Raw genomic sequence first — 15,458 nt, forward strand, 5'->3', positions numbered from 1 at the left:
TTTATTGCAAAATACCGAGAGTATTAGGTTAGCTGTTTATATTAATATTCTTGGGGTAAAGGACTTATTGTGTATTAAAATGAAAATCTAACGTCAGAGGTTCAGAGTGGAGCATTACAGAGTTATTAGATTTTCAGTAGAGTTTGGGGGGGTTGTATTATAAATGCTAGCCGAGGTCAGAGAGTCTTAATTCACCCCTGTTCACCCTCATAAAGCAGCGAGGTAGGAAAACCTTCCCTGCAGCTCATAACACTTCCATTATAACTCTATCAGTGCAAACGATGGAATTCAATATAACACACTCTAGAAGAAAAGCTGGAAGCGTTTAGTGCAGGCAACAGTGTTTCCCCAAGGATGGATCCTTCCAACGTTTTATATGGAATGGATGTAACATGTCTACATAAAGTCGACCATACACAATTCAGGGTTTACTGACCACTATATATTGCCATAATCAGGCTCCACAACTCTATTGGTAGGTTGACAAACTGAAGAGTTATAGAAAAGAGTTTTTTTATATATTGACATGGGACTAAGTTGTAACACAAGGGTCGTGCTATTCCTGAAAAAGAAAAAAGATGTAGACTTGTTGATCTTACCGATAAAAGGACCGAGTAGTACTGATGCTTCATATATATATTATATATATATACATATATGCAAGTATATATATAGTATATATAATATATATATATGAAGCATCAGTACTACTCGGTCCTTTTATTGGTAAGATCGACAAGTCTACATTGTTTTTATTTTTCAGGAATAGCACGACCCTTGTATGTATTCAGTGTTATAACTTAGTGCCATGTCAATGCCAGACTTAAGTTAATTGATATGAATGATGCTGTTTCTGAAAACCTACTGACAACCCTTTAAAGTAAAAGTCACCATCGGTTAGACTTATTGGAGTCTACTATTAAAGACAACCATACAGTAGATATAAAAGTCTACATATTCCTGTTAAAATGCTAGAGTCTTGTCATGTTAAAAAAAAATCACACCAAGGAGAATAATTTAAAAACTTTTTCCACCTTTAATGTTGCCCAATCAGTACAATTTCAATGAAAAATAAACTGAAATCTTCTCGGGTGGAAAAAGAAAAAAAAAAAGAAGCAAAATAATGTGGTGGCATAAGTATTCAATCTAATACTTTGTTGAAGTAATCTTTGAATTTATGACAGCATTCAGGCATTTTTGGGTCATAGTCTATCAGCATGGCACATCTAGAATTGGCAAGCTTTGCCCACTCTTACTTGCAGTAGCTCCACATCTCTCAGACTGAGGGGGCATCGCCTGTGTACAGTGCCCGCTTCAGGTCACCCACAGATTTTCCGTTGGATTCAGGTCTGGGCTCTAGCTGGGCCAAAACTCTGATCTTCTCTTGGCGAAGCCATTATTTTGCTGATTTGGAGGTCATTTATGGTTTCTGTTGTGCTGAAAGGTGAAATTCCTCCTCATCTTCAGTTTTTTAGCAGAAGTCTGAAAGTTTTGTTGCAAAATTGACTGATATTTGGAACTGTTCATAATTTCCTCCACCTTGGCTAAAGCCTCATTTTCAGCTGATGAAAAACAGCCCCAAACCATAATGCTGCCTCCACCCTGCTTCACTGTGGGTATGGTGTTCTTTTGGTGATGTGCAGCAATGTCTTGGCGCCAAATATACCTTTTTAGAATTATAGGCAAAAATGTAAACCTTGGTCTCACAAGACCATAACTCGTTTTCCCACATGCTTTTGGCAGACTTGATGTAGGATTTGGCAAAACATAGTCAGGCTTGGATGTCTTTCTTTGTAAGAAAAGGGTTTCCCACAAGCCAGACATATGAAGAATATAGGAGATTGTTATTACATGCAGCACACAATCATTACTTAGCAGATATTCCTGCAGCTCCTTTAATGTTGCTGTAGCCTTTAGGCAGCCTCCCGGACTAATTTTCTTCTTGTCTTTTCATCATTTTTTGAGGGATGGCCAGTTCTAGATAATATCACTGTTGTGCCAAAGTTAATCAACTTCTTAATGATAATCTTCACTTTGATCAATGGTATATCTAATGTACCCTTCTCCTGAATGATAACTTTCAACAATCAGATCCCTTTGCCGTGTTGTAACCTGTTTAAATGTGATTGACTCCTTCTGAACACGACCACATCCCCAAATATAAGAGGTTGTTCACACTTATGCAACTACATTATTTTAGTTTTGTCATTTTTATTTCCCCTTCAAAATGCTTTTTTGTTTCTCAATGGATTTGTACAGAGTATTGGTGACATTAAAGGTGGAAAAATTTCTGAAATGATTCTTCTTGGTATGATTTTTTTTGGGGGGGTGAATTTTGTAAGTAGAATAGAACCCACCAGAATGTCTGAAAAACTCTTGCAAGCATTAAAGGGCATGATAATCAGAAAAGGTCATAAAGATACCTTAAAAAATGTGGTTTGTCAGAAAAATCTGATTACTAAAGCATGGATTTTACTCTTTACTTCATGCCAATTGATCTTTGGATAGAGACTGACTGAATTCTAGACACTACATCCCTAAAACCCAGTCTTCCTCACATTACTCAAGTGTTTAGAACAAGCCTGACTTTTAACGGCAGATAAAAGACTGATAGTAGTGGACAGACAGTAAATGCATTGATAGTCCTCAAACAGAACTTACAGCATTATTAATCAGATTATTAGAAAATAAATATTTTCAAACAGGGTATCCTAGTATATAGGGTTTCATTCATGTTCATAACAACTTGGTACTAAATTAGAATTTTTAGAGATCCAAATTATTGTAAAAAAAAATATCTTGTAGGTAAGGGTCATGATTTTCTGTCTTTTATGGACGGATCTCCATACTGGTTTGGCATTTGCATGTAGGCGTTCCTAGAGCTGTAAGTACAAGGAAGACTTGGCCTTTATGCTATCATGTAGAATCATATAGGGATGGACATATCAATGGTGCAACCTGTGCAGCCGCTAAGGGCCCAAGAGCTATGGGGGCCCATTTCCACCTTCAAATTCAGTAAGCAGCTTCTGTCACAGACTCAAGGATGGGCCCATAAACTGTCCTTGCATAGGGGCCCTCTTTGGTCTGTGTCCGCCACTGGATGCATAATTCTTATAGCCCAAGTTTGAGCCTCTTGCATTTTCTGCTGGCTGTAAAGTTCTGTTTGACATGGCGTTATTTCTCTCTTTGTATCCTGACTGTGAATAATACGTATCATATGTTAAAACAACTGACACTGCTTTGCACAATCCTTCAGTAACTTAGAGATAACATGATGCTCGGGGAGTCTTGGGATATAGACCATGATCCCAGAAGGGGGGGGGGGGCCTGGAGACATTATGTCATGATTTATATTGTGGGCATCAAATTCCAAATTTTCGCTGTTGATTCTAATGTTGTAAAAAGCCTTTGTGTGCTGAAGGTAACTGGAGGCTCTGCCTTAGTAGAATTGTCTGAAACGCGTCAGCAATTTATTATCAATTATTAATTTAATGAAAAAGATTAAGAAGAATATTTTTTTTTTGCTGGCATCTCTGAAAATTTAGGACTAGAATCAAATTCATTGTCATAAGCAACTGAGTCTCCTTACCCTTCCACTAATTTTGATACATTTTCACTGTGTTTTTGCCAGCCTGAAGGCTGATCGGCGTTGACAAACATATCAGCTGTTACTACATTTGAGTCCCAATTGCAGCCAATATTATACTCTAGAGCTGCATTCATAGTTCTTCTAGTTTAGATTGGAAACTAACCTGTCAGACATTATCGGAACTCCTGAAATGTAGCACTGACTCCTATTCCCCAAAACACACAGTGCAATAAATATATAGTAGGTTTCTTTAGTATCCGTATTGTAGATGTATACCACCCGATCATGTTTAAATGGGGCATTCTTTTGGCATACATCAATCCCATTATAGCTACGGTAATATATGTAGCATATATGTGTTAAAATATTTCTCAATGTATATGAAAAGCGTACACAACAAACATGGTTGTAAATATAGTTAAAAAAAAGTACGGTAATCAAATATTCATGCATACCCAAAAATGGCACCAATTAACAACTACAGCTCGCCTGGGGAAAAAAAAAAACAGTCCTCATGATAATGTCTGTAAAGCGCTGTGGAATTAATGGTGCTATATAAGTGAGTAAAGTAAATAAATAGATAAAAAAATACAACTTGGTGGAAAAAATATATATATATTAGTCTCGAAAAATATGGTGGCACAAACCAAATTTTTTAAAGGATTTTTATTTAGCAAAAAATAGTAACATAAAAAAAATATATAAACATGTATATATTTAGCATCTCTGTACTAATAGAGGCCCGCAGAATAAAATTAACATGCTGTAAATTCATGACGTAAAAAGGAAATCCCCCCAAAAATAGCTGTATTTTTTCCATTCCACCCCACAAAGAAGTTTTACTACGTTTTTCAATAAATTAAATACTGATATTAAAAATAAAAACAGCTCTAGTTCTGCAAAAAAGAAAAAGAAAAAACAAGTTATGTCCATGGAATAATAAAAAAAAAGTTATGGCTCTTAGGGAGGAGATGAGAAGACAAAAACTGTCAGCAGAAGGAAGAGAAAATCTGTACGTTCCAAGAGGTTTTTTTGGGGGGTTTATTCATTAATCAAAATGTGATTAAAGTAATTTGATAATGTTTCCAAAATGCAAATTAAACCTTCCATACAGAATGTATTCAGCATAGTGTATATACTTATTATATTCTTCCTCATTCCTCTTCTATGCCACAGCTGCGGCTCTATTACTGCTGTAGAAGCGTGCCATTTGCCTGTTGGGCTGCAGGATGGGGTACATGGTGTACTGAACATCTGATGACTTGTATACATGATCAGCACAACATAATCTCAGAAAAACAATTTATGGAAGTAACAAAGGCATTGTAACAGTTCAGTAATAGGAATGTCATCTGAGGGCAGGGCAAGCTTGGTTTGCTTTGTATATCGTGCTGAGCCATATTACAGGAAATTAATATACTCGGGCTACAGCTCAAGTTTCATAGTAATTCTTTTTCTTGTATTTGAAACAAAGAAAATTAATGTCCGTTACATAAGAATGTGACATGTACAAAGCCAAAACGGCTGCCCCCTGCTGGTGGAAAGAAAATAAATTAGCTTGATTTAATTTTGGAGGAAAATTGTATGCAATATGACCTACATATATAGGGCAAGGTTGAGTTTACACTGTTAATAAACTTTTTATGACTTCACATATAATTTGAAAAAAAAAATAGGTAAAAAAAGAATAAAAAAAAACTAAAAAATATTTTAAAAATGTAAACAATAATTCAAAATTATAAATAAAAATAATTATAGGTTAAATAGTTACACCTCAAAATTATTATTTATTCACTTATTTAAAAAAAATCTGTCATAGGATTTTTTTTCTATTATTTCATTTGTATTTATTGAAAGGATTGCTTGGAAAATGTATTATAGTTTACCACGGTTCACAGCCATTCTTGATAGGTTGCGTTGTAGTAATGAGCACATTCTTGATATTTGAACTTGCCAGATTTGCCAAATTTTTGCCAGGAAATTTGATTCACAACGATTCCATTTGCCACCAATTGAAAGTACTCCAAAGCCTTCAATTGCCCTAAAAAATACATGTATGTGATTGAACTACAGCCGCACTATAACCACACTGATCAAGCAAGCAGCAGTAGCAGCTGTGAATTATGTGCAGCTGCTTCTTAACTTTGCAACACAGACAGTGACTCTCCTGCATTTCAGACACTCTCCTGACTCGCAGTAACTCTCCTGCCTCAGTGACTCGCCTGCATCAGACACTTACTCTCCTGCCTCACATTGACTCTCCTACCTCACAGTGACTCTCCTTCATCACAGACACTCTTCTGCCTCACAGTGACTCTCCTACATCACAGACACTTACTCTCCTGCCTCACAGTGACTCTCCTGCCTCACGGTGACTCTCCTGCCTCACAATGACTCTCCTGCATCACAGACACTTACTCTCCTGTCTCACAGTGACTCTCCTGCCTCACAGTGACTCTCCTACATCACCGACACTTACTCTCCTGCATCACAGACACTTACTCTCCTGTCTCACAGTGACTCTCCTGCCTCACAGTGACTCTCCTACATCACCGACACTTACTCTCCTGCCTCACAGGGATTCTCCTGCCTCACAGGGACTCTCCTATATCACAGACACTTACTCTCCTGTCTCACAGTGACTCCCGCCTCACGGTGATTATCCTGCCTCGCAGACAGTGACTCTCCTGCCTCACAGACAGTGACTCTCCTGCTTCACAGTGACTCTCCTGCCTCACAGACAGTGACTCTCCTGCCTCACAAACAGTTACACTCCTATCTCGCTATAAATTAAATCTGTATCGTTCTCTTATTCTCTCACACCCTTATCTTCTTCACTGAGGTTCTGTCGCACACTGATTGTACAGATTCTTCAGTGATTTTTTGGCTTTCTCTCCCTGTGGGAGCTGTAATGTCCTCTCAAAAGTCAGATTCACCATAAAATGACTGCTGCATATCCTGCTCCTGCCTTTATATAGGCTATGATAGTCCCTCCTGATAGGCTGTGCTATACCATGTAAAGAGATAGCTGCAGGGCATTATGGGAAAGCCCATCTCTGGTAGCTACAATCTTCTAAAATGTGTAAAATAGCAGTGATTTAGGGGATTTGGATGAACTGTATTGTGTAAATTCACCGGTATTAGCAAATTCCTAAAGATTAAACATGACTTTGAGTTGTATTGAATCGCTTCTTTCATCTCTATTGCATTGCTTTATCAGGTGAAAGCTCCATCTCAGGATGTGCGAAGAGTGCTCGGATTAAAAAGAAGCAGAGAAGGAACAGGACAACTTTCAATAGCAGCCAATTGCAAGCCCTAGAGAGAGTGTTTGAGAGAACTCACTATCCTGATGCCTTTGTACGAGAGGATTTGGCGAGACGGGTTAACCTGAGCGAAGCCAGAGTACAGGTCAGTGCTCAAAATTGATTAAAATCATTAATAGAAAAGATTTATGAAAAGGGAAGGGTTTACATACTTTACATCTACTGGGTCATTGTAGCCCAGCAAAGGATCCTCCAGTAGGCAAGTGGTACTACCTATGGCCCATAACATAGTGGTACTACCTATGGCCCATAATATTCAATGAACATCATTATATTGAGTGATACTACTTCACTCAAGTTCTGATCAGTCCGGTGTGGTAGTGGATTGCTGTGCTAGTCCTAGATGTTGCTATGTTTTCCATTTCTTTTCACAGGTTTGGTTTCAGAATAGGCGAGCCAAATTCCGTAGGAATGAGAGAGCTATGCTGGCCAGCCGGTCTTCTTCTCTCCTGAAATCATACAGTCAAGACCCCATTGTAGAGCAGCAGATCAGCCCCCGACCAACCAGCCTGGCACCAGAATTCCTGTCTTGGAACTCAAACAGCTACAGGTAACATAACCCGGAATTCTGAAAATTAGGAATAACTGAGTAGCTAAAATTGTGTGGTGGGAGGCACTTTTGCTAAGGAGAACTTCATTTTAGAAAACCCTTTATTTTAAATTGGGTTTCACCTTCTATACATCCTTCAACATGTTGGTAGAGGTCATCTTGGAAATACCCCACCAGTTGCTTAAACCTAGAGGTTGAACTGAAAGCCAGTAGGAATAATACTGTGGGAACTTTCATTCTAGTGAGTGGTGGTGATCTCCCACCCAAACTATCTTCTGATATGTCTCAAAGAGTGGTCACTTTAGGTTCCTGAGTCATATTGTTGATACGGGCAATATGGGCATAGAATTTTAAAGCTAGGTAGCTAAAGCTGAAGAACAAATTGTAGAGGATATCTTGGAGATACCACCAGTTTCTTAAATTAAGTGGTCAAAGAGTTTCTGAACTGAGAGTTAATAGGAAGAATAACATAGGAAAGAATGGTCACTTTAGGCTTCTAAGTCAAGTGTCAATACAAGCAACATGGGCATAAAACTTGAAGCTTCTGGGATCAAAATCAAAATATGTAACATTGCCCATGTCTTTTCATGTGGCAGGGAGCCCTTTGGGCCTCCTCAAACACCAGTGATGGAGTGAGATTGCTACCTCTACACACCCTCCAGTCATGCCTTTGAGCAACCGCGAGAAAGTTGTGGGTGAAATATTGTATTTAGAAGCTCCAGAATACATTTTGAATCATTATTTTGTTAGTTTTTAGCATTAGTTTTCTCAAAAGTTATCATGCAAATTGCCTCTTCAGAGAAAAAGAGGACTTGTACTCTATAGCGCCACCTATTGGAAGTAGCAATCCTACAAGTCACAATCAACCCTTTAACGAGTCGTGCAATATGACTTAGGATAAAAGCCAAATCAGAATCTCGATTTACGGTGTTTCGGGCTGTTGGCCCTCGTCAGTGCAAAGTATGAGAACTGATTTGGCTAGATGAGAGGCTCTGGACTGAGGTCTAAGGGGTAGCTTTTCTCCTTATGGAGAGTGACACACCAGCTCTGGCACGTCAAGGTAAGGAGGCTTATTCGCCATGTATCAAAATCATGAATTTTCAACTAATATGAATTTTGAAAACATATGCATTCATGACTGAAATCTCTTTTTTTCTCTTTTCTTTGAATTCCATCAGTGCCAGTTTGCCGCCTTATAACCCAAACACCACCTCTGCTCCTACAACACTGCCTACCCAAGGAGTTAATATGGCCGACAGCATCGCCAGCCTACGTCTTAAAGCCAAGGAGTTCAGTCTGCACCACAGCCAGGTGTCCACTGTCAACTGAACCCTGGTTAGATAGACCAAAAACTATAACTAAGCCAGCCACGAGGCACAAGGTGTGCTGGACACGCCACATAAGAGCCCATGGCCACCAACGAAAATATCACGTGGCTCCATTTTACAGCTCCTGTTACCACAAGAAGATGCTGTGCTCTATGTGACAATATGACCAACGTCCAGAGAATGGTCGCTTGTCTGCTCTTGTGTCGTACATCTTTGACAGGAACGTCTAAGGTCCAGACATTGACCACGTGGACGGGACTCTTGACACTTTTTTTTTTGTGACTGTAGATATTTTATACTTTAGACTTTCTTATCAGTAATCAGAATTTTTACCTATCTTGTTCAACCTTCCTCATTAATTCTCTGTTATCTGTGCTTTCCCTGTGTCTCGATGTCATCGGTACGCACTGTATATATGTAGATACATACTGTGCTTGTAAATATATCATTTTATACAATATTCTGTGACCTTGGGGCAGACAATGTACACACTTTGGATAGGGAAGATGGTTGAATCTTACTTTTTACTCCTATTTTTCATAACTAATGATATCTGGTATCTCAAATATAACCACCTTGTATCACTGTTCATTGAAATTTTACTGAAACTGTAGAGTTCATGAGGGTATACATGGCATAGTGGTTGCCCCCATGACTATTGCGAAGACCAAGGAAAAGGTACACCAACCTCAATTTTGTCTTATTCCTTTTTCCAACAGCGCATGATGCCCCCTTAATAGAGGTAGCAAATAACGGGCAATGTGCACAGGATGCCCCCTCTATAGAGGTTGCAAATAACGGGCAATGTGCAGAGGGTGGCCCCTCTATAGAGGTAGCAAATAAAGAGCAATGTGCAGAGGATGCCCCCTCTCTATAGAGGTAGCAAATAACCGCCAATGTGAACAGGGTGCCCCCTCTATAGAGGTTGGAAATAACGGGCAATGTGCACAGGGTGCCCTGTGTATAGAGATTGCAAATAACGTGCAAAGTGTACAGGATGCCCCTTCTATAGGGGTAGCAAGGTAGCAAATAATGAGTAATGTGCACAGGATGCCCCCTCTATAGAGGTTGCAAATAACAGGCAATGTGCACAGGGTGCCCCCTCTATAGGGGTAGCAAATAATGAGCAGTGTGCACAGGGTTCCCCCTCTATAGAGGTTGCAAACAACAGGCAATGTGCACAGGGTGCCCCCCTCTATGGTGGTAGCAAATAACGGGCAATGTGCACAGGATGCCCCCTCTATGGTGGTAGCAAATAATGAGTAATGTGCAAAGGGTGCCCCATCTATAGAGGTTGCAAATAACAGGCAATGTGCACAGGGTGCCCCCTCTATAGAGTTTGTAAATAACAGGCAATGTGCACAGGATGCCCCCTCTATAGAGTTTGGAAATAATGGGCAATATGCACAGGATACCCCCTCTATGGAGTTTGCAAATAAGTGGCAATGTGCACAGGATGCCTCTTCTATAGGGGTAGCAAATAATGAGCAATGTGCACAGGGTTCCCCCTCTAAAGAGGTAGCAAATAATGAGCAATGTGCACAGGATGCCCCCTCTATAGAGGTAGCAAATAATGGGCAATGTGCACAGGATGCCCCCTCTACAGAGGTAGCAAATAACGGGCAATGTGCACAGGGTGCCCCCTCTAAAGAGGTACAAATAATGGGCAATGTGCACAGGATTCCCCCTCTATAGAGGTAGCATTTAACGGGCAATGTGCACAGGATGCCCCCTCTATAGAGGTAGCAAATAACAGGCAATGTGCGCAGGGTGCCCCCTCTATAGAGGCAGAAAATAACGGGCAATGTGCACACTGTGCCCCCTCTATAGAGGTAGCAAATAATGGGCAATGTGCACAGGGTGCCCCCTCTATAGAGGTAGCAAATAATGGGCAATGTGCACAGGGCGCCCTCTCTATGGAGGTTGCAATGGGAATTGGTGAAGGTTTGGGACAACAATACTCTCCTGTCCTACAAGGATTAGACGAGGAAGTATAATAAAGCACCATGATCTACCCCCCAGGATAGGGTGTAACTCAGTACTAGGAGTGAGGCACCATTTTTGGGTGTAATATGGAGTGCCCTTCATGGACACTCCTTAATATGAATTTTCACACCGACTCCTCTTTTAAAGACAGATCTCTTTATATACCACAATAATACCAATTTAGTGGGAGCCATGGCATAAGTTGCATGGGCCCCTAAAGTCAAAATTGTAGATAAGCGTGCTGTACACCAAGTCCTGTGTCTCACTTAGCTTCTAGTCAGAAATCACATGACACGCTCCATGAACAATCAGGGATATGCTGATTTCCATGCCAAGCAAACTCCTTACTCACTATAAGGGTGCTGAGGAGCCATTGCACACCCCCTGTTAGTATTATTAGGGCTCTTTTTAATACAATATTCCTATTTTCAGTGTAAAACTTTACATGACTCTACATCTTGGAAGCAGCTCGGCAGCCATTTTAGAAAAAAAACAAACAGTTAATACAAAGCCATTTTTATTATGAATATATATAATGTGCAGGAGAGGCTGCCATTCTGTGAATTTCACTAATATCTTTTAGATTATGATAATTCATGACAAATTTGCATAAAACTTGTTACATTAGCCTTGCATGAGGTACCCTGTGAATATTAGGTTTCACTACTTCACAGCTCAGTGATGTTACTAAATACGTTCAATGATGAATACTTTTCAAATGGCTGCCTTTGAAGAAGACTTCATGAGGTAAATCTTAAGCAGCCAATCAGAGTTCATCTTTCATTTTCAAAACTGCACTGGAAAAATAAAAGGTGGACTCTGATTGGTTGCTATGGGTAACCTAGCTTGTAGATCACTGCAGTTATGAAGTAAAAACTGCCATAAGGGTCGGTGACTTCTTCCGTCTGCACTTGACAAGGAGCCATCAATATTCCAAATTAACAACACCAGAATTCCTCCATTGTGTCACATACTTATTTAGTTTCTTCAATTTATGCATTTTCATATTTATCAATAAACAAAATATATGAAGTAAAATTACTTTACCCAGTATTCTGGATTACAAAAAGATTCTGAAAAATATCTGTGATAAATTACAACTTGACACTAAACACTTCTCACAGCTGAGGGTTTGCTACTGTGGTGTACAATGTAGGTAATCGGCTGTCAGCTAAACATTTTACCTGCGCTGACACACTGTAGCAAAAATCATTAAGACAAAAGTAATGTGCTGATATATTTAACAGACGATTACGGAGACTGAATGCAATTGTAGCAAACGCTCAGCTGTGGGAACTATCAAGCTCATTTGAGTTTTAAGATCTTTGTTTGTGGTCAATGAATGGCATTCAAATTTTCGTTTTTGCCTTTTCATTTTTTCCTCTTCTTCTTTCGAGAGCCATAACTTTTTTTTTTTTCTGTAGACATAAAAAATTCCAAGTGGGGTGAAAAAAAAAAAAATTAAACTCTGCCATTGTTTTTTGGATTTCGTTTTCAAGATGTTAATTGTACCTAAGATTCTCCAGATCAGTACGATTAATTTAAAAAATAAATAAATCTGAATGTAGTTAAAAAAAAAAGGGTTTTTGTTCCCATTTTCCAAAACCCTTAACTAGAGCTTTGTGAGGGCTTGCTGTTTGCGCAACGAGCTAATGTTTTTTTAAAGGTACCGTTTTGGGGTACATACGATGCTTTGGTCACTTTTTATTGACCAAGAAACTGCGATTTTGGCATTTTAATTTTTTTTTTCTTTACGGCGATTACCATGTGGGTTAAATAATTGTATATTTTCCTAAGTCCAACTTTTATAGATCTAGCGATACCGAATAGGTTTTTTTTTTTCTTTATTTTAAAATGGGGAAAATTGGGTGATTCAACATTTTTAGGCTTCTTTAAAAAAAAAAAATTCTGCATTACACTTTATTTTTGAGCTCCCATAGGAGACTTGAACCTGCAATTGTTTGCTCACTTGTACTGTATTCTTTAGTATTGTCATATATAGAACTAATCACGGTTTCCTACGCCGTATGGTTTCCTACCAAGATGGCAGCAACCTGCACCCTACAATCACATCGCGAGGTGGGAGAAGAGGGCGATGGGTGTCAGAACGGATGTGCCAATGGCATGGCGCAACTTAAATGCCGCTATCAGCGATTGACAGCAGTGTTTAAGGAGTTAAAGACCAGAGCTAATTCTGATTGTTGCTGTTAGGCTATGTGCCCAGGATGCAGAAATGAAGCAGAAAATTACCGCTTCATTTCTGCATGTCCTTGCCCAGAAAAACGCTTGCGGAATTTGACACGCGTTTTTCAAGCATTTTTGACATGCGGAATTGCCTTGCATTTTTTAATGCATTGAGAAGGCAAATCCGCATGCGTAAACACACAAATAATGGACATGCTGCGGATTTTTCCGCACATCAGAAACGCTGCGGAAAAATCCGCAGCATGGGCATTGAAAGTGCGGATTGTCATTGGGGATCATGGGGGACGGATTTCCAAGTGTTTACGCTGCGCAAATTCCGCAGCAAAAAAGCTTGAAAAACGCATTGTGGGCATGCACCTTAAGAGGCTGGTCCCGGCTGTATAACACAGCCAACACCTACCCTGTGTGGAGCCATATAAGCTATGGAGTGTGAAAGGGTTAAACAAGAATGCTCTTATTCACTGACAACAAGGAGATTTTGAAAGCCATGAAGAATTGTAACGCAAAATATATATTTATTTTTGACTTGCGGATTCCAGATTTTGTTCTCTGCAGACTATTCTGACTTATTGGAATGTCTCTAGACATGTGAACGAGGCTGAGCTGCCATACCAGACACTGCCCATAGAGACGAGAGGCGCCATTTCTGAAATAAACCCGGAAGCTGGCAATATATTTAATGGCAAATATGATTAGGATGTCATTTCCATGAATATTTACATTTCCCTCAAGCTATGCTCCACTTTCACCCTCTCCCTCCTGAATGGATGAACGTGAAGGAGAAATCGCCGTGCTTCCTGCGGATACATCCATGCATGATTCATATCTGCATAGCAAGAGGCAACGTTTTGAACATAATGATTCCCATTGGACCCTAAGCCATATTAAAATAGCGCCATCACAGGCCGTGACAGGTACTGCACCCCACAATGCACATTGCCATCATCATGAAGTAGCTTTTTATTCGTAAAATCTGTTTTTGTTGTTTGCGAAAAAAAAATCATCTTATTTTATTAAACAGCCAGTATTATGGATCACGCTTATCTGTTTTCTGTATTTTGTATCTGTCAAGGAAGGTCTTTGTCTTGTGATAATATTACGAAAAATAATAAATTCTTACTTTTCCATATGACTAAGGCGTCTTTGCTGTAGAAAAATAAATTGTGATACTAAATTACTTTTTTTTTTTACAGGTCGTAAATTTACTTTAGCCTTATGTGGCCTATTAGGGGGAGCTGTGTACTAGAAGTTAATTGTATACTGTATTATTGAGTGCAACCTATATACAGTATACAATAACATCCTCAGCTCCCTCTAGTGGTGGAGACTGACAGACAGAATCATCAATCCGCTAGGAAACATCTTCAGTATATATACAGCACCGCGGCAAGGAGTTAGCGCAGTCTGCTGTATATTGTAGCTGACACTCTGCTGCAACGGCCAAGATCAGAGATAACTATAATCTTGGACATGTTACCCTTTCTATACTGTGGTGATAGGGTTTGTGGCACAGAAGCTGTTTTATGGAAAGACATGGACCTAACTATAGTGGGTGCATGAGTTGCAGTCACACTCAGGCCCTAGATGGGCCGGAAAGGTCCTCTTGGCCCATATGAGAAGACCAATATCATTCAAGACTCGTGTTTGGGCCATGTTGGAGATTTTACAAGCAAGTTGCAAAAAATCTGACGCGTTTTGAGTTCTTGCGACTTGCTTGTCACTGTCGCACTACACACAGGGTCACAATGCAACTCCATGCACTTGTATAGCAGTGCAATGTAGCAGCGTCACCTAGCGAACTTGTGTCACCATCTAGCTCCAGTCTAATTAATAAATGTACAGTATGTGCCCCCAAATTAAATACATGGTAGCAGCAAGTCCTGCACAATATGTAATGATAATACCCCTTTAATGGGTTGCAATATTAAATTATACTTTTATTTCAAATAATTCAAATTCAATCCCTTCTACCACCACTGATACACTGTAACAAAACCTCAGCTATGTGAGCAGGGCAGGGTCAAGACAGATTTTTGAGTTTCTCAATATAATAAAAAATGTTTCAATTCACCGATCACAAGCAGAGGTCATGAAAATATATTTAACAAGGCACACTTAGGCCGGCAGTGCACACATATTGGGCCTCCTGTAGAGCCGAAATGCCTCCTGTAAAGCCGAAATGCCTCCTATAGAGCCGAAATGCCTCCTGTAGAGCCGAGATGCCGGTAAGATCCAACCTAGAACTTCCAGCAGGGTAAGGTGTCAGTATACAGGGGGGAGCAGCACTATGAGAATAGGCATAAAGGTGCACAGTGTGTGGTGAAAGGTACAAGCTCCAAAAACTGCTGCTGTGATGACTGAGTGCAATTACTACAATCTGGGCCTATTAGCCTGAAGTGAACCCATCTCAGCAAGTCTTTGCCATACTGAGGACTCTGTCGCCATCTACTGTTCAGAAATGTACATGACTTCAGTAT

At 39.7% G+C, this 15,458-nt stretch overlaps 1 protein-coding gene across 1 annotated transcript in view; it reads left to right on the plus strand.

Moving 5' to 3' along the window:
- The window catches only part of PRRX2 (paired related homeobox 2), a 33,505-nt gene extending 21,691 nt beyond the window's left edge, over positions 1-11,814 (plus strand). The window contains exons 2-4 of the mRNA XM_073640104.1: positions 6,810-6,997; positions 7,287-7,462; positions 8,641-11,814. Coding sequence (XP_073496205.1) covers positions 6,810-6,997; positions 7,287-7,462; positions 8,641-8,791 — 515 coding nt within the window. The 3' untranslated portion in view covers positions 8,792-11,814. The remainder of the gene's footprint in view (positions 1-6,809; positions 6,998-7,286; positions 7,463-8,640) is intronic.
- The last annotated feature ends 3,644 nt before the right edge of the window (positions 11,815-15,458 follow it).

The sequence above is a fragment of the Phyllobates terribilis genome, unplaced genomic scaffold (genome assembly GCF_046119375.1).
Source record: "Phyllobates terribilis strain yellow unplaced genomic scaffold, ASM4611937v1 Scaffold_7__3_contigs__length_470593459, whole genome shotgun sequence".
Classification (NCBI taxonomy): Eukaryota; Metazoa; Chordata; class Amphibia; order Anura; family Dendrobatidae; genus Phyllobates; species Phyllobates terribilis.